The sequence below is a fragment of the Filicampus tigris genome, chromosome 6 (assembly GCF_054856515.1).
Source record: "Filicampus tigris isolate MCC_2025a chromosome 6, RoL_Ftig_1.0, whole genome shotgun sequence".
In the NCBI taxonomy this organism is placed as follows: Eukaryota; Metazoa; Chordata; class Actinopteri; order Syngnathiformes; family Syngnathidae; genus Filicampus; species Filicampus tigris.
In genome coordinates this window covers 21038650-21061180 of record NC_141222.1, presented here as the reverse complement: position 1 = coordinate 21061180, position 22531 = coordinate 21038650, and the positions used below count along the sequence as shown (strand labels likewise).

The 22531-nt window shown below is 40.3% G+C and overlaps 2 protein-coding genes across 4 annotated transcripts in view; one reads left to right on the top strand and one right to left on the bottom strand.

Annotated features, from left to right (window-relative positions):
• The window catches only part of rnf24 (ring finger protein 24), a 64299-nt gene extending 41791 nt beyond the window's left edge, over positions 1-22508 (bottom strand). Inside the window, exons 1-3 of one of the 2 annotated variants that reach the window (XM_086033113.1) lie at positions 22271-22508; positions 16895-16993; positions 6973-7237 (exon numbers count right to left, since the gene is read on the bottom strand). The gene's annotated coding sequence lies outside the window, so the exon portion shown is untranslated. Of the gene's footprint in view, positions 1-6972; positions 7249-16894; positions 16994-22270 lie in introns of those variants that run through there. The other variant, XM_086033114.1, reaches the window with a different exon arrangement.
• smox (spermine oxidase) lies at positions 515-21480 on the top strand. Of its 2 annotated transcripts, none has more exons than XM_086033110.1 (7): positions 515-638; positions 7044-7278; positions 8429-8655; positions 10973-11146; positions 12229-12964; positions 20616-20776; positions 21234-21480. In XM_086033110.1, the coding sequence occupies exons 2-7, from the start codon at positions 7071-7073 to the stop codon at positions 21378-21380; spliced, it is 1653 nt and encodes a 550-aa protein (XP_085889236.1). In that variant the 5' UTR covers positions 515-638; positions 7044-7070; the 3' UTR covers positions 21381-21480. The 2 variants fall into 2 exon arrangements, with proteins under 2 accessions (XP_085889236.1, XP_085889237.1); XM_086033111.1 differs by lacking the exon at positions 21234-21480 and adding an exon at positions 18690-18774 and having other exon boundaries at positions 20616-20767.
• Positions 22509-22531: the final 23 nt, after the last annotated feature.

The following is a 22531-nucleotide window of genomic DNA, read 5'->3' as shown; positions in this document are numbered from 1 at the left end:
AAAGCACCTGACTTAAGACTAAAACAAGAATAATTGCTTTGAATGAAAGAAAAGTTTGCTTTTCGGTTTTCATTAGACTTTTAGGGGGCCCCGGAAGCTTGGGGGCCCCAATCAAATGCCTGTTTTTGCCAAACGCCAGTTTGCCAAATGCCGCACACAATTGTGTGATCACACATGGCTTCACCTGACCACCATCCCCGCATGATCATATTTTCCACAAAATTGCTATTAATTCACAAATTATGTAATCTAAAACTGTAACAGTTAATATGCAAAACAAACAAACAAACAAAAGTAGAATTTTGTGTTTTTCATGTTCTTCTGTAACACTGTTTGTAGATCTTGATATGTTCCTAATGTCATCTAGCTGACAGTCCCCAAGGGGGGTTTTGTTTGCGGGGGTTTGTTTGTGTTTGCTGCGAGCACATGAATGTGCGCGCGGAGGGAGGTGACGTCACCACTCGTTCATGTATAACCAATGAGGAGGCAGCGGCTCTGCACAAAACTGGCTGCTTCTGGTTTGCACACATAAATACAAAAGCGGACCTGGTGTGGAGGAGGCAAATCATTGGCACAAAGGCGAGCCGGCGGTGCCACAGCGCGACGTTTTAGCGGCGTAAAGACGACGAGACGCTCGGGTAAGTCCGGCTTGAGACACGACACGTGCGCTCCTCATTCTTTAGTTTATATTTTTTGGCGACCAGCATGTGTCACTTGACAGAAACCAAAACAGAACGCTAGTTTTGTTTACCGCTGCGATCGTTCGTCCAAGTACCGCAAACAATCTCACACCGGTATCACACACACAAAATGACTTCTGAGTAGAAAACTGATGACACTCAGTCGTATGTTTTTTTTTTTTCTAATGAGTTATTGAACTGTTTGGTTCCTAGCTGTGCACGCGCGGTATATTTCTCTTACTGTTTGTCTGCTTTCCTTTTTGAACAAAATGCTCTTTGTGTGCTGATGATGTGAAAACTCAGTGCACTTGTTGTGTTTGTGCTCCACTGCGGCATCGCAGCTTCTGCGTGACACACACGCGTGCACGCACACAGTGTCATCCCCTCACTTTTCTGCCACGCTTTTCTAGCAGCTACAGTCTATAAAAACTACTGATAAGATGAGATTTTTGTTTTATCTGGACACGTGATTAAGCACACCAGCATAGACTGATAATGATGAACAATTCAATGTATTATTACACTGAATCATACAGAGAGATGTTTCTATTGGTTAGTTTCGCTATTTACTCATCCTACTAAAATTGCACCGATATTGTACACCGATACTCATTGTTGGGAAAGTTAATTTTCCTACGCAAATTAGTTAAAAGTCCAGCTCACCAATTTTAAAATGAACTTGTTCAATTCATAGTTCATAATTGATTTTTGTAAACTAAGTTCATGATTCCAAAAATGTAGTTCATAGTCAGAGCTGGTCACTTTACCCTTTTTTTGCCGGTCCATCCTCCATCCACGACCTGGGTACCCTTCTGTCATCATCCCTCCGTCTTATTATCGTCCTTCAACCCCCGTCCGTCCTCGTCCTTTTAAAGCTCTTCCGTACATATATTCTGTCTGTCCGCCCCCCTGTCGCTGACCCCCCCCCCCCCCCCCCCCCCCCAAAAAAAAAGAAAGATGCATGATATTATTTCAAGCTCATTAGCTGGCTAATTTGCCGTGCTCATCCACTTACCATTTGGGAATATTGTGAGTGGATTGAATTGTTTACAACTGTTTAACTAAGGACTGGAGATAGCCGGGGGATGTCACGAGAATATTTAAGATTGCGTAATAATACAATACTATTGGGTTTTGTTGCCCGTTTTCACTTTTTAATTGCGTTATTTCGCAATAAAAATAATTATTGCAAAATAAGGCAATGTTATTGTAGGAGGAGAACGAACGTCTTCCACTCTGGGTCATAGCTTTCAGTGTTTATTTTTCCCTCGTCAGTGAAATGGGCGTCCACTACAGGACAGACTATGCCTGTGAGAACAATACTGCAGGGAGGGAACGCACATGAAAAAGAGCACTCCAGTGTTCTGCAGGCTTAGCAAGGCAGTCTTAGTTTTTAAAAGAACAGAACACAACACGTCAGCCAGTACTTGACCCGGTTAGGGACGATTACAAGGACGGCTGAAAACCTACCTCCGCCCTTGCTTAGTCCGTCCTTTTTAAAGGAGTTCTCGTCCTCCGTCCGACCGTCCACAAAATGGGTGTCCGCCATAGTACTTTAATCCCCCAAACCAACCCTCAACCCCCCCAATGCTAGCTGTTATCCTCTGGCATACTGGCATTTGCCCATTGTTGCCACCCATTCAGGCCACACTAGTATCCAGGTGCAGCCATCACCCTACAATCTAAAAAAACAAAAACAAAACAAAAAATGTACTATTTTAATTTTAAATGAATTACAAGACTACCATCCTAAAAATCAGAGCTGGGCATTTTACTAAAAATTGAGCGTCCGTTATTCGTCATCCATCTGCAGTGTGGATATTACCCTTCCGTCGTCAGTCATTTGCCTTGTTTTCAGGGGGAATATAAATAGTACCCGCCTATAGGCCGGTTCGCCTCTGATTTTAAACGGGCTTCCGTCAGCAATTGCGACGGCAAATTTATATAATGCTCCTGCAATAATCTACGCTGAGGTACGAGAATACAATTATGTAAGGAAGCAAAGCAAACTTAAATGATCCTAATAAAGTCACGGTATTAAAAGAATAATTTTGCATTTCAATACTAATCAAAATAAGTTTGATCATACAGAGAGCTGTTTCTAATTTCCTTATTTCAGAAAAATATTAGAAGCAACTCTGCAAACTACAACCAGTATAGACCACAATAGACATATTGTTATTACTGCCAAAAAAAGCATTAGCATCTTTGCAAAGGAAGCACATTGCTAATCCAGTGATGAACACCTTTCATAAATCATCAGGGATGCGGTGCACAAATGTTCTGTACTGTATGTAAATAAATCGGATTGGATTTTTGATCCGCTAAACACATGTGATTAAACTCCTAAAGGTTTTTACTCTCTTACCATCTAGGGCTGCACAGTGTTGGAATTCTTTTTCTTTCAAAAACAGCATAAGAAAACAGGTGAGCCGTGATTGGTCGTTACCCTGGGTAACTGTGATGTCATTTTCAGTTGACAGAAATGACAAAATGGCCGCCCCCTGAGATGAAGAAAAATGGCTGGAATTTACTACTTAACTCATATTCCACAAACACATATCAATAAGAATGCCTTGTTTAGACTAGTGGCGGTACAATGAACATATTATTGTCCCCCCAAAATTGGGGTTGACTCCCTCTTTAACTAATTAATCACAATAACTTATTAAAAAATGATGTTAGGTGCACAGGCCTAAGTTATCAGTCCAGCGTGGATGCCACGGCGTTTGCCAAAGAAAATGGATGGAATTCTACTTAAATCAAGTATGAGTATATTGTTTCTTTGTAGTATTGGAACCAATCATTTGGGTGTTAATTCAATCATCCATTCTGTGTACTTCTAATCCTCAGTATAGTCGCAGGTGGGCTGGAGCCCCTCCCAGCTGTCTCTGGGCGAGAGGCGGCGCACACCCTGAACTGTACACCAGCCAATCGTAGTTGTGTGCTAATTGTTTGGATTAATCTAATGAAAAAATCATACCAAACTGAAAGTAAAAAAAAAAAAAAAAATATGCGCTCCACTATGTTTGTAATGTTGTGGTGAATCCTCAGTTGGGGTACAGTGATGAAGTATGCGTGTTTACATGACATTCCATCATCCCTGGGGCAAAAGTGTGGAATGTCTAGCCTTTGACACAAAGCTGCTGAGATTAAGCTGCTTTTTTTTTGGTTCTCGCTTGATGTAGGGAAGGACATGTTTGTTGTCGTTATAAGCGGGTTCTCCAAAGTGACCGCAGACGGGACTGTGGATGCAGCTGGAATTAAACGGGCGAGACTGAGGAGAGCAATTAAGTTGTAAGAAGGGCCGACTGTGCTCTTTTAAAAATCAAAAGGCCACTGGCAGATGTATTGTAGATTGTCATTTCTAGGTCAGTGGTAGCACCCCCCCCCCCAACCCCCGCCCCGCCTCCTTACGCCACCTCACCCTGAGCTCCCGATCCACCCAAGGCCGGCCCACACATTAATCTGCCGTGACGGTGTAAGGAGTGTGGCGCCTGTATTAACCAGCCACAAATTTACAGTACAACTGAGAGGATGTTTTTCTTTCTCAGTCTTCCTCATTCATTCACAAATGTACGTTTCTCAAAAAGATCAGCATACCTTTTAATCACGAAAATAAATGATCTAAATAGAAATGTAAGCTTTACCAGGCAAAAGAAGATTAAAGTAAAAGCTATTAAATGTATTGTGTATCATAGTGGACAATTGTTGAAAATTAAATAGTCTGTTGGATCTACAGAATCCATCAATGCTATCAAATTAAATTACATATCAATGTCCTCTTAGTCATTAGCAATACTGTATTGTGATAATTAGGGCCCGATCGATTAATCGGCCCATAGCTCTTTTGAAATAGGAAAAAAAATCTGACTTTTTAAAAAAAATCTAATTGTTTTTGGGATACTTTTGTGCACATTAACACATTATCAACATATAACAAAGATTGATTATAAAGTCCATATATAACAAAGAACAAACACATTCTAACATTGCACCCACCCCGCCCCCAAAATCGGCCGATTGTTCTGACTAAAGGACAATGTATTGGATAACAGTCATAGGTTTATTTTATTCATTACATATCCTTTAAGTTAATCAGTTGATCATCGGAAATTTTATTGTGCCAAATATCGGAATTGGCATCAGCCTAAATACCGGCCACTTTCTGGCCACCGGCAGTGATGCACTTTAACTCACTGCCAGACATTTTCAGACCCTTTTTTACCCTAACGTTTGAAAAAAAAAAAAAAAAAAAAAAAAAAAAAAAATCAATAAATTCCTGGGATTTAATGGCTGGGCTGTAAAAAGACAAATAAATTCGTCAATGGCAGTGAATGAGTTAAGTATTCAGCAACTGCCAAATTATTTAAAAAAAAAAAAAAAAAAGCAACTTGTAGTCTGAAAAATACAGAAATTAATTCTCCTCCAACCCCCCTCCCCTCCCCCTATTTCGTTACGGAGGATTTCAGAGGCGTTTGAAGTTCTCATTCCATGGTTTTTAGAAAATTACGCAAAGATTGCGGTCATTTGACCCGTTACTACTTTAATGTCTGTTTTCTCTTCCAGTTATGTTGCTCAGTGCTAATTGTGAATAACAAGGACAAATGTAGCTGATCCAAGTCACTGTCAGTCATTGTCACATAACTTCTTCCCATAGAAACGGCCACCCCCCAGTAAATCAGGCTGACCCACTTCTTGGGAGATGGTAATGGCACCATGTCACAAGTGTTGAGATTAGTGGGGCGAACACATAATTGTGCTCGCTGATGGCAATGAAAATAATGTCAAACAGGTGCTTCTGCAGATTTACATGGCTCTGTGGTGTGACACGGGTGTTTTCGCTTGAACTCAGTAAGCACGTGTTCAGCCTGCACGATGCATGCTAATATGTCAGCTGTCGCGACTGACACCTTAGTCTGTGTGTCTCGCATCTTGAAAAGAGACAAAATGTTCATATTTCTGTTTTGTTGATTTATCGAGTAATAGTTTTTGTCACACGCAGCTGTTCTTCACTCGTGCTTTCAGCCTTATGCGCTAGAATAATATGTTTTTTGTGCCAATGTGCCTCGGCCACGTTCGTGATGTGAAATTGCTTTTTTCTTTGTGTGCGGTCTTGAGATCTGACAGAAATAGAATAATAGGACTTTGGGGGTCATTTCAGGACTTCTAATAAAATAACAGGAAGTTGTTGGGAAACAAACTAATGTAATAAAAAGAGTTGTAAACGTGGGTTACATCCTGAGTCAAACCAAGTGGCAGCTCATTTTATGTCATGCATCATTTCATTATTCCATTACAATTGAACTGTGCTTTATCTTTAACTGAAATGGTTGACGTAATCTTGTGATAGGCAAGTTAATCAAATGGAGAAACAGTTATGGATTGCACTAGAGCCCTAATAAATACTTCATTTTGCCAAGATATTTTGGAGTTATATGCTTCTCAGTAGCAACGTGACAAGTGGCCGCCATCTTTGTGGAATTTTCTTTAAAAAACAGAATTTTCTTTAAAAAAAACCTGGAATGAGTACTGGTACTTCAAATGATTCTAAAATCATCCATAACAAAAACATTCAGGAACAAACAATTGACTGCTGACATACATGACGTATTCTACTGCCCCAACTGCTGTTCTCACCAATTATCTTCCATTTGTGCGAGTTAAGTTTTTAGGGCAAGTGTCGGCAATTGAAACATCTCAGCAATTTTGACCCATCTCGAACATTCGACCTGTCCGAGCAATTTGTAGATATTTTTAAGTAAAACTTGTCATCCAACGGGAGATGGGGGATTACCCCCCCACCCCGAGTAGAACACGACATGAAAGGGTCAAGCAGAACTTTGAGAAATAGTTATGCTGTTTTACTCAAATTATTATTAGACGGTTTTTGACCGTATTTTATGATACGAAAACACTTAACAAAAAGGCCATTTATTTTCCAACAGAAAAAAAAAAGTATTTTGCTTTCATCTTCAGATTTTCTAAATTCTTTTTGCGTTGTACTCAGGTTGAAGTGGCCATTCCACTCATACTTAACATTTTGACAGATTTGGAAAATCTTGTCACGTTGCTAAATTTAGACGGATCGGTTTCAGGAAGGCCTTTTTATGTTGCCCACTAAACAAAGAAAGGTCAGTAAAGGCTCACGAGGTTCATATGGAAGAAGTTCAAACGCCTTCAAATATCTTTTGAGATGATTAGGAAAGCACATGGTTTCAAAGTCTCTAATTAGTCCTCTAGAATCTAGAATTAGTCCAACAGGATGTTGGGATTGTTGGAGTGCATTTACCTCATGACACCTGCTGAGTCAGTGTGGCTGCTTCCTTTATTGACCAACTTGCATTCATCCTTTCCAAACAGCCCAAATTGCAGAGGAGCTTGGACGGCATGCAAAGTTGTGAAATCTCCTCAGACGGCGCTGATGATCCTCTTAGTAGCGGCCTGCGCACTCCTCGGCAGCCTCGAGTAGTTGTGATCGGCGCTGGCTTGGCCGGCCTCGCTGCAGCCAAGGTCCTGCTGAAGAGTGGCTTCACTGATGTTACGGTCCTAGAGGCCTTAGACCGCATTGGTGGGAGAGTTCAAAGTATTAAACACGGTAAGAAAGGCAAAACATAATAGTGGCTGCTGACAAAGGCAGATCTTGTCTAACCCAACCACTCAATGCTACCAGATAAATATAAAGGATTATTATCATTGTCTTTTTATGTTGTAATGTTTAAAAAAAAAAAAAAATAGAAAAATCAGCCCCCCCATCAAAATATTTGTGCCACTTTTAATTAAATCGTCTGACCGTTTAATCAGTTGGGCCCTAGTTCTTGTCCAAAAACATTTTCTGCCGCTATTTACATATATTTTCACTGTGTGTTATTTTTGACTCAACCAAAAACATGGCGTGATTGTTACAAAAGAAGCAGATTGTCCTTTTTATGATAACAAAGAGAGGAAGCGTGACAAATGTAGGAAAGATTGGATATTTGAGAGGCAGTTTTTCACTTTTTCTTCTACAGGTACATATCGTCGCTGTCATGTGAAAAACACTTATCTCCATTTTTTTTCATTTTCTTATTTTTACATGAATTATGTTTCCGTGTTACAGACATCGCATTCAAGTGAAAATTAAAAAGGTTAGGAGATAAGGAGATAAGTGTTTTTCACATGACAGTGACGATATGACATTATAAATATAGTCAAGTATTATTGCAAACAATATACTGTATTTACTGTATATACTTTATTGGATATACTTTATTGGAACAGCTTGGCTGCTGCTTGCTGGGTGTCGCTCCATATCCGGAAATGTATCTGTATATTTTTTGCAAACGCTCACATGCATTTCAATGACACAGACTCTACACGCTTCACTTTTTCATCACTATACATTACATTATACATTATTACATTATAAAATTATTGCAATAGTTAAATATTATTATAAAACACAATATATACAGTATGCTGCATATACTTCCTTGGTTCGGCTTGACGGCGGCTGTCTGGATGCCGCTTCATACCTGGAAATATTTTTGTTGCGAAATCGACAGTCGGAAACTCGTTTTTGGACCCCGCACGGCGTGTGACAATTTAGTCAGGGTCATCGGGCCTCAGGCTACCCACACAAAGAACAACAATAAACCTGTCGAACACGACACTGTATAAATGCCTTTTCGTGATATGCAATATAAGTGGCATTGAGGTGTCTTTGTTTTTTAATTGGTCCATTGTAATTCCTATAAATTGTCTTGCAGGTGAAACAGCTTTGGAGCTTGGAGCTACTTGGATTCACGGCGGCAATGGGAACCCGATGTACCACCTGGCGGAGGACAACGGGCTGCTGGAACGAAGCACAGATGGCGAGACGAGCACAGGGCGCATCAGCCTGTACAGCAAGAACGGCGTCGCTCACTACCTGACCAATGTTGGCAAGAGGATCCCCAAAGACCTGGTGGAGGAGTTCAGTGACCTCTACAATGAGGTGGGAGGACAGCAGTAACACATTATGTAAACACGACTGCCATCATCAGATTTTAACGTTGCGTTGTTAATTCGGCTTACGTAATCAACCCCTTTTTGTGTTTGATGACATTGCTTGCCTTTGTAACAATTCGCCTGCTGCCACATAACTGTCAGGTGTAAAAAAAAAAAAAAGGTTAAATAATAATAATAAGAATGGATTAATTCAAAATAATAAAAAGTTTTTAACTTTAATGATGGCCTAATTTGAAGGCGATTAAACTTGATGTTTGTTTTAAAGCAAAAAAAATTGCTTACAAGTATGAAAGTAAAGTTGACTACTGTAAAACCTAAAAACAAAACACTTGTCCTTTACTCGTCTTCTTTTCTGGTTCTCCTTCCCTGGTGCGACACAAAAATATGACTATAAAAGCAGCGATTAGAGTAACAAATACAGCACAGGCCAATGCTTGAACCTGCGATGTGAAGCTTTTGTCCCCCCCGCCCCCACCCTCCCTTCTGATTCGCAGTGCACTCACAACAACATTGAACAATGTACATTTGTTTTTCCCCGTTGCCAACCTGCCCATGGCTGTTCTACTGCTACACACACAAACACAGACTTTGGCAAAAGCGATCATGTCTTGTTCCTGCTCTGAATATCGAATAAGAGCCCAATCAAGCATCTTTGTCCCGGTTGCGGGACAAGACTTTAATGACAGTCAACGCTTTGTATTTATTAAATAATATATCCCTTCATTGTTCATTATGGGTGCAGTTGCATTATGCCACATCTGGAAAAGCAGTTAAAAGTGACACACAATTATCACAACCACACACACCCTCACACAATGTTGTTTTGAATCCTTTTTCCCCTAACCCCTCAGGATTTTTTTTTTTTCTTTTTCTTTTCAAATGTCACACACCAAACCACCCAAATGAGATGTATCAGGTTGGAGTCAAGCATGTCAGGAAAGCCATAAAAATAAAACATGTTTATTCACATGAAGTGCAAATGACAGCACAGCAGTATTTTTTCTTCTTCTCCTGACATATTTCAATTCTAGTCATAGAAAAAAAAATAAGTCAAAGTGACAAACTTCCACCCAACCGGACATGCCCAAATACCAGGGTAGTGTGTGTGGAGAAGATATCCCTAACACTGAAGATACAAGACGACTCCTCTCGGCATGCGGGACCAAGTGGGATATTATCACCATGTCTTTCCACATTCTTGTCCTTCTGATTTGTAGCCAGAGTCGATGAGCATCAGCGAGGGCGGCTACATCCAGTAGATCATATATGGAGAGCGTCACCTTTTCAATCAACTCTGCCTTCACCACAACAAATCACATTGTTCTAAACTTCCCTCATTTAAAACTGCGAGAGACCTAAATTTCCTCCCTGAGTCACGACTACGCTCTCAAACCAAAGGGTGTGATCCACGTCCAAGATCACTCTTTAATCCGTTGCATGTCAAGACGAGGGCGGCACGGTGCTCGACTGGTTAGCATGTCCGCCTCAGAGTGTAGAGAGTTCCATTCCAGGCTTTGGCTTTCCCGTGTGGAGTTTGCATGTTTCCCCCGTGCTTGCGCAGGTTTCCTACGGGGACTTCGGTTTCCTTCCACATTCCCAAAACATGCATGGTAGGTCAATTGAACAGTCTCAATTGTCCCTAGGTATGATTGTGAGTGTGGATGTTTGTCCGCGTGTGCCCTGCGACTGGCTGGCAACCAATTGAGGGTGTACCCCTACTACTGCCGGATAGGCTCCGACTCCCCCCGCAACGCTCCGTGAGGATAAGTGGTTCGGTTAATGCACGGATGGATGTAAAGACGTGTTTTCAATGGGCTAGTAAAGTAAAAGTGGAACCCGGGAACTCATAGTTTTGCAGTTGAGGAACAAAAATAATGGTCCTCCGACCCTTTCCGTCCTCATCCTTTTAAAGGGCTTCTGTCCTTAGAGTCCCCCCAGAAAAAAAAAAAAAAGAGTATTACAGGATATGTGTTATCTTGGTGTAATTTTTTTATCTCAGGAAAAACCTGCCACACAGGGATGTGTAAACTTTGGATATCCAATGAAGTCTGTGAATGTGGCTTGCGAATGACTACTAAGCGGTCCCCACCGAAATCAGTTGAGAGCGACTCGGGTTCACCCACGGATGGAGAAGGTTGAGCAGTCTCCTGGAACGCTTTGGGTTCAAGTGCCAAGGGTCCAGTGTAATGCAGTTCACTGCTGTGGTCGTCTTTCCCGTTTGACCTCTGTAGTCTGCACATCCTTCTTCCTCTTTTTGCAAACTGATGACTATCTGTCTCATTTGCCTCCGTGCCTTCCTTTAGGTGTACGAGCTGACTCAGGAGTTCTTCCAGCACGGGAAGCCCGTTGGCGCCGAAAGCCAGAACAGCGTTGGCGTCTTTACGCGGGATGTGGTGCGCAAGCGGATTACGATGGATCCTGATGATTCCGAGAGCACCAAGAAGCTCAAATTGTCCATGCTTCAACAGTACCTTAAGGTGTGTGTGTCGAGATTGTAAATGTGGCATCCTGGCGGGCATTACCACTTGCGGTCTTCCGCAGCTGCGGCACAACCCACAGCTGCTGCGCACTAATTGAAAATCTATTTTGAATACATTGCAAAAGTTGCCATTTGTTCACGTCTTAACAAGTGGCATTAATGAGCTTTTATATATAAAAAAAAAATTAGGAGGGTTTTTGTCATTCTATCTCAAAGCTAGTAGTTATTTCATAGTGAAGTACGTTAGTTCTATTTTGAAATCTCTTATAGTTTGTTAGCATATATGCTCCATGAGTTTCTCCTTACTTGTAAAACTGCAGCCCCTTAAAAGTTGCAAGTTTCATCATACAAATGGTATTCGGGTAAGCAATATGACAAGATTTCCCAAAAATCACAGTCTGTCAAAATGCCAAATGTACGGTATGGTAATGAACCAAGAAATTGGAAATTGGATGATGGGTTCCGGAGAAATTGATTTTTTTTTGTGTTGGGGGGGGGAATGGCCTTTTAGGGGAATCTTTTTGAGTGATATCGCACACAGAAAATCTTGTTCAAAACACGTAATTAGATTAAAACGATATAACTTCATTATTTCTCAACATTATCGTTGACCGTTTTGTTTCGTCTTCTAATTGGGGAACTCCCTTCTCCGATTGGGTGACAAGTTTCACTCAAAAATATCCACCAGTTGCTCATACAGGCCAAATTCTGAAATGTCAATGGATCAAAATTACCGTGTTGTTTCAAACACAGACACTTGCCCTAAAAACTCGACTTAACTAGCGCAAAAGGGCAGATTCTTGATGAGAAGAGCAGTGTGGGCAGTAGAACTGTTCATGTACTTCAGCAGTCAATTATTTTTTGGAATTTGTTACGGAGGATTTCAGAAGGCATTTGAAGTGCTCATGCCATGATTTTTTTTTTTTTTATATCGTAAATTCCACAAAGATGGCAGCCACTCGCCACATTGCTAATAAAACTTTGTTTGATGAATGTTTATGACAGGAGGACCCAAAGCAATTGAGTATATCTCACAAACGTGTCCCAAATTAAGAAACATTGTAAAATGTCTTTCCTTAGGTAGAGAGTTGTGAAAGCAGCTCGCCCAACATGGATGAAGTGTCTCTGAGTGAATTTGGCGAGTGGACCGAGATCCCCGGCGCGCATTACGTCATTCCTGCAGGCTTCAACAAGAGCGTGGAGCTCCTGGCCATGGACATCCCCCCTCACACCATTTGCCTGAGCAAACCAGTCCGCTGCATCCACTGGAGCTACTCGGCCCAGCGCGGCGAGTCGATCGTCAAGGGCGACGACGCAAACCGGGACAGCAACCACAATCGAAACAACAGCGGGCGCCACAGTCCTCTCAAAGTGGGGCACCCCATTTGCGTGGAGTGCGAAGACGAGGAGTGGATCATGGCCGACCACGTGATCGTGACGGTTTCCTTAGGTTTGTTGAAGCACAACCACGAGGCCATGTTCTCGCCTTCTCTACCCGAGGACAAGGTGCTGGCTATTGAGAAGCTGGGCATCAGCACCACGGATAAAATTTTCTTAGAGTACGCCGAGCCATTCTGGAGCCCCGAGTGTAACAGCATTCAGTTTGTGTGGGAAGACGAGGCCCAGCTTGAACAGCTGACCTACCCCGAGGAGCTGTGGTATAAGAAGATCTGCAGCTTCGACGTGCTCTACCCCCCGGAGCGCTACGGCTACATGCTGAGCGGCTGGATATGTGGCGAGGAGGCCCTCTACATGGAGCGCTGCGATGATGAAACTGTAGCGGAGACGTGCACAGAGCTGCTCAGGCACTTTACAGGTCAGAACAGCCACAAACTAAATGCATTATTCCTTGCGTTATGAGCACATGTAAGATTGTCAGCCATCTTGTCTCCATCGTGTGGATCCCCCATTTCCAAACAGAACGGGTTGGTTGAGTTAGTACACATTGTACTTTACCGACCCACTTTTCAGAACAACTTTGTATGGGGTACCAGTTACAGTAACTAAACACACTGCTGGCCTTTGATTGGTCTATAGAGAATGTCCACTTCTATGTGAAAGGAGAAGGGATAAAAGGGTGTCATTTAAAAAAAAAACAGTATTGATTACATTAGAGACGGGAATAGATGCTATTTGTAATCGTTTATTTTCAGTTATCGGCGCTGAGCACTGTAGCGTTTGTTGTTGTGTGATTTATTAACAGACTACACACGAATCACACAATTCTTGACGGAGCCATCCCACTTACCTAACCTGCAACGGCGTTGAACTGAACTGGCCCGCTTGCTGAAAACAAGGCATGGGCCGGTATTTCATTTTGACGACATAACAGTGAGAAAAATAGTGTGGTTTCATGTTATAAAGCTATAAAATATATTGTTCTGAAATGTTGAGTAAATAACGTTTTCCATCGCAAACAGTCCATTGGTATGTCAGTAAAAATCTAGAGAATCTAAACTGATTTGAATTGTTGTTTTAAAAACAGTCAAATTGTAGTACAACAGTAAACATACTTATTTCCCAGAAAATGAGCATTCTCAGCTACTTCTCTTCTTTGTGAAATAATGAAAATGATCTGGTGTTAGCCATGATAATTAGCTAATCATCTGCCTTAGTAGCGAGTCCGAAGTAGTTATTTCACCAATTGCAGACATGCTTTCTCGTAGCTGGGTGTAAACATTGATTTCAAGTCACCAAAGACGGCGTTATAGTACTATATATTAATGAGTGGTGGCCGTTGCCCTCGTAAATGTGATATACTTCCTCTACCAAAATGCGGTACTATCAGTGACTGCTCCCACCAACAACAGGTGGGGAGGGGTCGTGTAATGTTGCCTTTACTTTAAAAAAATAAAATAAAAAATAAAAAATCTCATACTTCTGATGGAAATGTTTAGCCATTTTGAAACTGTGACTTTTTAAAACAACGGTATATCTCGAAGCCGGTAAAAAGCCCACGCCTACTGGAAATGGGGTTCCAAAATACTGTAGCATCTGATGGTCCACATGAAACAATGAAATATTTGTCCTGTGTCCCAAAATATGCATGTGGTAGCTGTTAAGGGTAAGATTGCTCCATGTCATCATTTTGAATTGATATTTTTAAATGCACTGTGAGAAGATATTCATCCCAAGGTCGCTGCAAGGCCACCGTTTCAAAACAGTACAGCTACACAGTCTATCTACAGTTCTGTGTGCAGATTATGGCCCGTCAAATCAGCTGAGGCAGCTGCCTTCAGTTCTTAGGTTCATGGTTTGGCTCTTGGCTCTCTCCTTCCTATGTGCACAAGTGCTATAAAAATATGACTGGATGGACCGCAAGCTGATTTCCGTCATTAACCATCTGAGATTGACTTCCAAATTTACGTTGAACTGAGCTGCTAATTCCATTCAGGGGCAGCGTGAAATCACAGGTCAGTCAGCTTTGTGACTCACAGTAACATGAAAACACGGCAGCATCATCAGTGACGAGATCAGGTTGTACAATAACAATATAAAGTACATGAGTGTTGACTAAATGACTCATTCGCCGTTTGTCCAGTAAGAAGTGTGTGTCACTACCTCATCAAGGCCAAAAACTGTGTGGCAGATAAGATGCCGGCTTGACTTTTCTTGATTGTTCACTACATAAATACAAGCACATTTGAGAGACCATAAATAATGTCAATAGAAATAGAGAGGCCCAACTGTCATAAAAACTCGTAACTGCCCTGGTAATGTTTTGAATAATATTTTAACATTGTTTACTCTCACAGCTGTGGAAAAAAATAAAAAAATCGAAATAACCGCTGCATAGTATAAAATACTACTTGCTCATAATCTGAGCATTTGAAATGATTTGTGACAATAGTTTTATCAAAAGGAGGAGGCTTGCTGTAGACTTGTTGACTTTGTGCACCGTGCTGTTTACACACACGGAAAAAAGGTTCACTGCTTTATAAGGAAACCTAGAATAGATCATTTGTGTACTCGCCATTTAATATGTTGATGCGGTGGTGAATAATGTAGTGCAGGGGGAAATGACTGCCTGTGCCTGGCAGATGAGTATCCTCAAATTAAGACGAAACATAGCTCACTTTGTAGTGTACATTTAAAGACAAAGTCAACGCAAACATTTTTTTTTTCAAGAATATGTTCTATGCAAGCCCACTAGTTGAAAGAAGGCATTCTGATAAATATTGCGTTAATGGAATAAGTGTTAATCCACTCGTTTTTAGCCATTTTGTCTTCTGTCGACTGAAAATGACATCAGAACTGCTCACAACGACCAATCACGGCTCAGATTCCGAAAATAGGTCAGCCGTGATTGGCCGTTGTGAGCAGTTGTGATGTCATTTTCAGTCGACAGAAGACAAAATGTCCGCCCCCCAGAGATGGCATTTCGCTGCTTAATTTATATTCCACAAATGCCAAATTAATCAGAATGCCGTGTTTCAACTAGTGGGCCTGCTGGGAAGATATTCTGGAAAAAAATATGTTTGGGTTAACTTACGCTTTAAGGGTATTATTGATGTCAACTTGTGGCCATTGTGTGTACGCTGAACCATTGATGGCGGCAAAGCATCTAAAACGGACAATGGTATTCCGTTTGGATTATTTTTTTATTATCGTGGTCTATAACAACACAATTAATAACTAACAAAGCATCAGCACCACACATTTAGCATTCACGCAATCATGAACCCATGTTTCATAAACGACTGTATTCAGTAATTAAAATTTTCAACACTAACCACCTACAAATGAAGCTCATCAGTACTACAGTATTATCTTGTAATACCTTTAGCATGCTAAAAATCCCAAATAACACGCTAGCACAAACTGATATGACATCAGACATTCGAGCACACAGATACTTTACAAAAAATGGTAAAGGTCATTCCATTCGACTTTTGGCAAATACAGACAGCAATAAATGTTATGGAATACAGGTCAATTGTACTGCTGTACGGAGACAACACAGGCTACTAGGAGGAGAGAAGCAAAAACAAACTCACTCTCACAAGGTGCATTCAAGGACGGCCAACGAAACAGGATCTTAAACGCTGAACGAGCAAAACACTCTCAATGACCCAAATCCAACATCACGATGCTCCAAGATGGTGTTAAATTAATTCTCTTATAGATTTGGCCTGAGCAAAAATAACAGCAAATAGGCGAGCTTTTCGGCAGAGGGTAAGTTTTAAAAAAATAAAATAAAATTGTATGAGAAGTTGCAAATGCCAAACCGGGTACAGTAGATGCTTGGGTTTAGCGTATCTCGTTCATCATATAGCTACTGTGCCATACGTTCCATTTTCAGTTCAATGGTTGGCACATTTTCTCTTCCCACCCTTCTTTGATAGGATCTGGAAAAAAACCCACCCAAAAAGTCCATTTAGAAATTCAACCTATTGTCATACAATGAAGGTTTAACATCCTATATTGGCGACTTTTGAGGCATTTTCTTCTCAAAATTGTGCTCTGTTCCCAGTTCTCCGACATTTACTGTTACTCCAGATTTAACATGCACCCTAGGCGAACGTTAGCGCGACCCGTGCCAGGTTGTACGCAGAAATGGAGAATGACTGTAGTTTCGACTGGGTAAGCAGCTGCAGGAATAGGTTAATGCTGAGCGAGAGCTCAAGCTCTTCCTGTCATGAGGCCAGCGGGAGTCATATGCTGACTGTCAGCTGCACACATGCTCCTCAGTCTCGTCAATGGGGGTTAATTCCGTCAGGAGTGGTTTGATTACACGTATACTCACCAGTAGCTCACCGCCTACAGAAGGTCACCAGTCAAATAGATGGAATTAGCAGATTGGGCCTCGTGGTGACACACTCTGATTCGCATCTTCAGTGTGATCCTGAAGTAAAAGTACAAGGATGACAGTAAGGCATTGTAAGGCAGCTTCATTTATACAGCACATTTCATGCACAAGGCAACACAATGTGAAAATGTTTTCAAAAAAGCTTAATCAAAAGGTATGGGGGGTAAAAAGCCAAGTTTTTCTACCAGGATTTAAAAACATTTGCACTCGCAGATGACTTCACTTGTGTTGTCATCTTATTCCATTTGCGTGTCGCATAACAGTTTAAATGCCACATCACCGTTTTTGCTTTGAACTCTGGGCTTCACTAATTGACCCGAGCCTGCAGAAAGTGATTTTGACAAAAAGGATAAGGCTCATGATCAAAATGTCAGTTCGAGTAGCTCACCTGCAAGCTCTCTGGGAGGTGCAAGTCAAAACAAGCCGATTGAAATGACAGAAAAGACAACAATGTGCAAGATATCAGCAAATTCTGTGAGGAAGTAAGAGTGCGAAGGTCATGGACTGTGGGGTTGCCAACTTCTCTACCCGGTAAAAGGTTGATGATATCGGACTCAGATAACTTCATGGAGTCATTATGGTATAGCAGTACTAGTAGTAATAATGTAATCTGGTGGTGTGCGAATATCTTTCATGGTACGCAGTTCAGTAAATACTAAATTCTGTTTGGTTTAAATTTGAGTTTTTAGAGCTTCGAGTTTATTTGTATTTTTTCAAAAATGCTTTCTTGTATAGTTTTTCTTAGTTTTAGATTTAGCTTTAGTTTTTTTTTTTAAATATGCAGAGTTTTTGTCCAGTACAAAATAAAAATAAAAAAAGGTCCGTAAAGTGAACTGCAATTCTCAAACGATTGTTTGACAGTTCTTCTGTGCAGTTGTACGGCAATACTGAAATAAACACATTTAAAATGAAACCAGAAAGCTCATAAATGATGTAAATTGACAAAAACAGAGAACGAAGGACATTTTCACTGTAATTATAGTTAGTCTAAGTTGTACGTGATAAGATGTAGTTTCAGCTAGTTTTTCAATAGCATTTTTGTTTGTATTTTGTGATTTTTTTTTTTTTTTTCAATTTTAGTTTTAGTTATTTGATTAGTTTCCATTAACTGTTATAACTTTGGTTCATATTATGACCTTATTCAATACTTTGGTTGGCTCCTGGGATCGACTTGCTTGCACTACAGATGAGCCAAAACCTTGCTACTAACGGAAGCCCTCATGCTCCTCCCAGGCATAACAAAACACATCTTTGTTACCCAGTTCGAAGAAAGCAAAGTTGTGCATCTGTAATTTCGTTTGATCATCCATCGTGCTTGCTTTTGTCTTGGGGCACAGAAGAACGCACTGAAGGTCCATTGTCCACTCTGAAGGCTCTACTTCTGTCTCGAAGTACACTTTTTAGGTGATGTCCTATTTTAAGTGTAAAGAGATTTGTTCCGACGAGAAATGAGACAAATTTCAAATGTATGTTTTTCTTTTGTTTGTTTTTTTAAAGCTTGTTACACCAGTATCATGGCTTGTTGCAAAAATGTGATAAAACGTTTAAAATACACGTTTCCTAATCCCTTTGATTAAATGAGAGCACATTTGTGCTCTCAAGCGCATCAAGAAAGTTGTGAACTATGAAAATTATGAACTAGTTTATCAGATGAATTAAACATAAGAGTTAAGGCTTCACCTATGGTCAGCAAAGCCTTCTTTCTCATGCGATCCGCAATCTTTCCATGCAGCGGGAAAAAATTCCCAACTCCAAGAGATGACAAAGGCAAGTGCTGACTATGGACTAACAAGCGTTCTGATAGGCCGAGGTCAGAGGTAGAGGAACTACACTACACCTGCACTCCCATTGTCATTAACAGTAGCTAAGTTTATTGAACTTTCCATGCTTGCCAAGCTAAAAAATGAGTATACACCAACACAGGAGAGACTAACGTTTCTTCTAACGATGAGTTTAATAATCGATTAATCTGGTGATTACTTTGTCGATTTAATCGGATTAAATAGCAACTTTGAATTTCCATCGCTTTTTTAAAAAATTTGGACAATAAATATTTGGACAATTTTACATTCAAAAAGCTATCTAAATGATTAATTGATTAGCATTTGATAATTCATTAGTTGTCTATTACCATATTCTCTGGACTATAAACCGCACCGTTATATAAGTCGCAGCCACCCTATTTTTCTTTTTTTTTAAATAATGAAAAAAATATATAAACCGCACCGGGTTATAAGCCACACCTATCATTGTTGAAAAATGAGATATTTACTGCATTTACAAAACCAAGCGAAAATAACTAGCACTTATCTTCATTTCACTTCACTATGCCGCCTCCAACGTCGCACCATAGATTCATTGACGCTAAGCTTGCGTGCAGCAACGCGGTTTATTTCTTGGATTGCAAGATCGATGGACTTCAACTTAAAACTTTCATCATATGAACTTCTTTGTTTTGGTTCCAGGATGAAAGGGCATGGATTTGAAAATAACTGTTTGTATTTTGCCTTCCGTGTTCTATCTGCTAAAGAAAAAGTAGCATATTGTCGCTCTCCTGTGAAAAACACTCATGTCCAATTTTCGATTTTCTTATTTTTACGTGAATGGTGTTTCCGTGTTACAGACTGATCACATTCAAGTGAAAATTAAAAAAAATAAATCCCAAATTAGACATAAGTGTTTTTCACAGGACAGCAACAATATTCTTTGCATTGATTTTTTTTCTTCTTAGTTTTGATTCTAATTCCGGTTAAAGCGCCGCTAGCGGTGGTAGAAAAATCCACAGAATAGCCGCATGGTTCAAAATTTAGGAAAAAAGCAGCATCTTATAGTCCGGAAAATACGGTAATTGATTCATCTATTTACTGCGCTGTAGAGCTCTGCTCTTCTTCTGTGGTGTTTTATGGAAGTGCACACGGGCCCGCTCAACTCGTGAGCTCTGTGACGTAGAGAACAAGAACAAAGCTGGAATGAAATTTGTGGCCAGCACATTTAGTAATCGATTTGTACCAATTGTATCGATTAGTTGATGCAGTGATATTATTGTACTTTCAAGGTAAATACAACTGAATTGTACTTAATAAATGTACTGTACTTGATTTAAAAAAACAAACAAAAAAGCCATTGTAACATTATGCATAGTTTGAACATTTAATTCAGTGATTTGTGGTAACCGTACCACATTTGGAAAATTGCTGTATTAGAACAACTGTGAAAAGACCATGTTCAAGTGTAACAATTAAATGATGTCAAACAACAGGAAAGGTTGGACGGGAAAGCAACAATTAAAAAAAAACAAGGCTTTCCGAATAACAAGCTTCAGTGAATGAAAAATCCTAAATCAAAACAACACTGGGCAAAACACACTGCAATTAAGTAAATGACACTTGAAAATAATGGACGAAACTAAATGAAGTGTGAAAATCAAATTGTCAGATTAGGTCTCTGAAATCAAAAGGGAGTAAAAAAATCACCACTTGAAGCAACCAGCCAACAGGAACTCTAACACAATGTGATAACAAGCCTCAAGCAAACAAACTACGAGGCATTTAAATCAAATCCGCACTCTTCAAAATAATAAGGAGTCCAATCTAGTGGATGTCTACAGACACTAGATCATGCATAATGATGCCACTCCTAATTTTCTTTTCATCCACAGGGAACCCTGACATTCCTAAACCCCGGCGTATCCTGCGCTCGTCCTGGGGTAGCAACCAATACTTTCGAGGGTCCTACTCATATACCAGGGTGGGCTCCAATGGCGGAGACTTTGAGAGGCTGGCCATGCCGCTGCCTTACGCCAACAGCACCAAGGCTCCGGTAACAGTTGCTAGACATGTTGACAGTCTTGGTTTTTGTTTACTGAAAAAGTGTATGCTGAAATGGTAAGACATGTACTAGATTCGTGACGCAACTTTTTGTCATTAGTCTGTCATGCCAACTCGGCGTTTAAATAATGTTGTAATGTTTTTGAAGTTCGAGTGTGATTCACATTTTAGTATGGCAAACAATAAGATGCTCTAAAGTGCCAGCAGACTATTCAATGTTTTGAATAAATAAAAAAAAAAAACAGCAGTGCTTTGTGTGAATGTGAAGAAATAAGATGGTTTTATGAAATGTAAATGTCAAAAGAGACACACACACTGTAGTATTTTTTTTTTTTTAGGCAACATAGCACTACAGAATAGAACAATAGAACAAAACAGGGCCCAAAATATGTCACAATGACACAGACGCCACTTTCGCTCTAAACACCACTCTCGTTTTCTTTGCGCAGGCCCTGCAGCTCCTGTTCGCTGGCGAGGCCACCCACCGCAAATACTATTCCACTACCCATGGTGCATTGTTGTCCGGACAGCGAGAGGCCTACCGTCTGGTGGAGATGTACCAGGACTGGCACACTGCTGAACACCACAAAGCCTAATAAGGAAAAATCAGCAGAAAAACAAAACAAAAAAACTGACTCGTGAGGAAAAAAAAAAAAAAAACTCTGGTGGGCATTAATACTTTTGGTAATGTTTTTACTCTACTGTAGATACAAATCATGCCACATTTTACGTCAAGTGAAATGCTCAAAGGTTACCAATGGTGCTATGACATTTCTTGTCTTTACCACTCAAAAATGATGATTTTTAATACAAAAACTATCATTTAATGTCTTTAGTAACACAGCAACTGTGATTTAACCTGTTTTTTTTTTTAATGTACTGTGAGTGCCTTCTGTATCTAATGTTGTTTTAAAGAAATAAATAAATAAATATATATATAATGAAGAACTTTTCAAAAAAAATAAAAGGTTCTTTGTCATCTCACAAGAACATTCTGTCATCATTGTCATGAAGTTTTTTGGGTCACTAATCAGTGTGGAGAAGAAACAAGAAAAAGAGCAGACAGCTAAAGTTGATGGTGAACGCTTTGATCAACAACCAGTATTCTGTCAATTGATACTCCACACCGAAGAGGTAGATGGGTAATGTAAAAGTGCACACCGACACAGATTTATTAAAGCTAAATTATGGGGAGGTTTAACTGTAGCTACACAGAATTATGACGGAACTATGGGCACAATTCTGAGTTTACATCAAAATGACGTCACAAGTCAAATTGGCGGTCAAATCGGTGACAACAAACTCTCCGCTCATTGAAAAGCATTGAACTTTGAACTCATTTGATTTGTGAGTATTATTTTGATTTCAAAATGTCATGAAATGTCGTTTGACTACTGTAACAATCTGCCTGCAGAGGCAAAAGTGCAATTTTCACACAAATCGGACGTAATTGGTCTAACGTTAGATGGATGAAAGAAGTGCTCACCACAAAGTACAGGTACTGCGGTCTTGGTTAATATCCATTCCGAACCGTCCAGTCCCAGTCTCTTCACTCCTTTTACCCACTTTCTCCGACGTTCACGGTCCATACAGTACTATGGAATGATCATTTAATTTCCATCATGTTATGGTTGGGATATCCAACCGCACAACAACTTCTAGGCATGATATTCTGCTAGCTTTATATGCTAGTCACAGGCAAAAGCAATACAATATGGTGGGTTGTTTTCACAGACTTAGGCGCCTT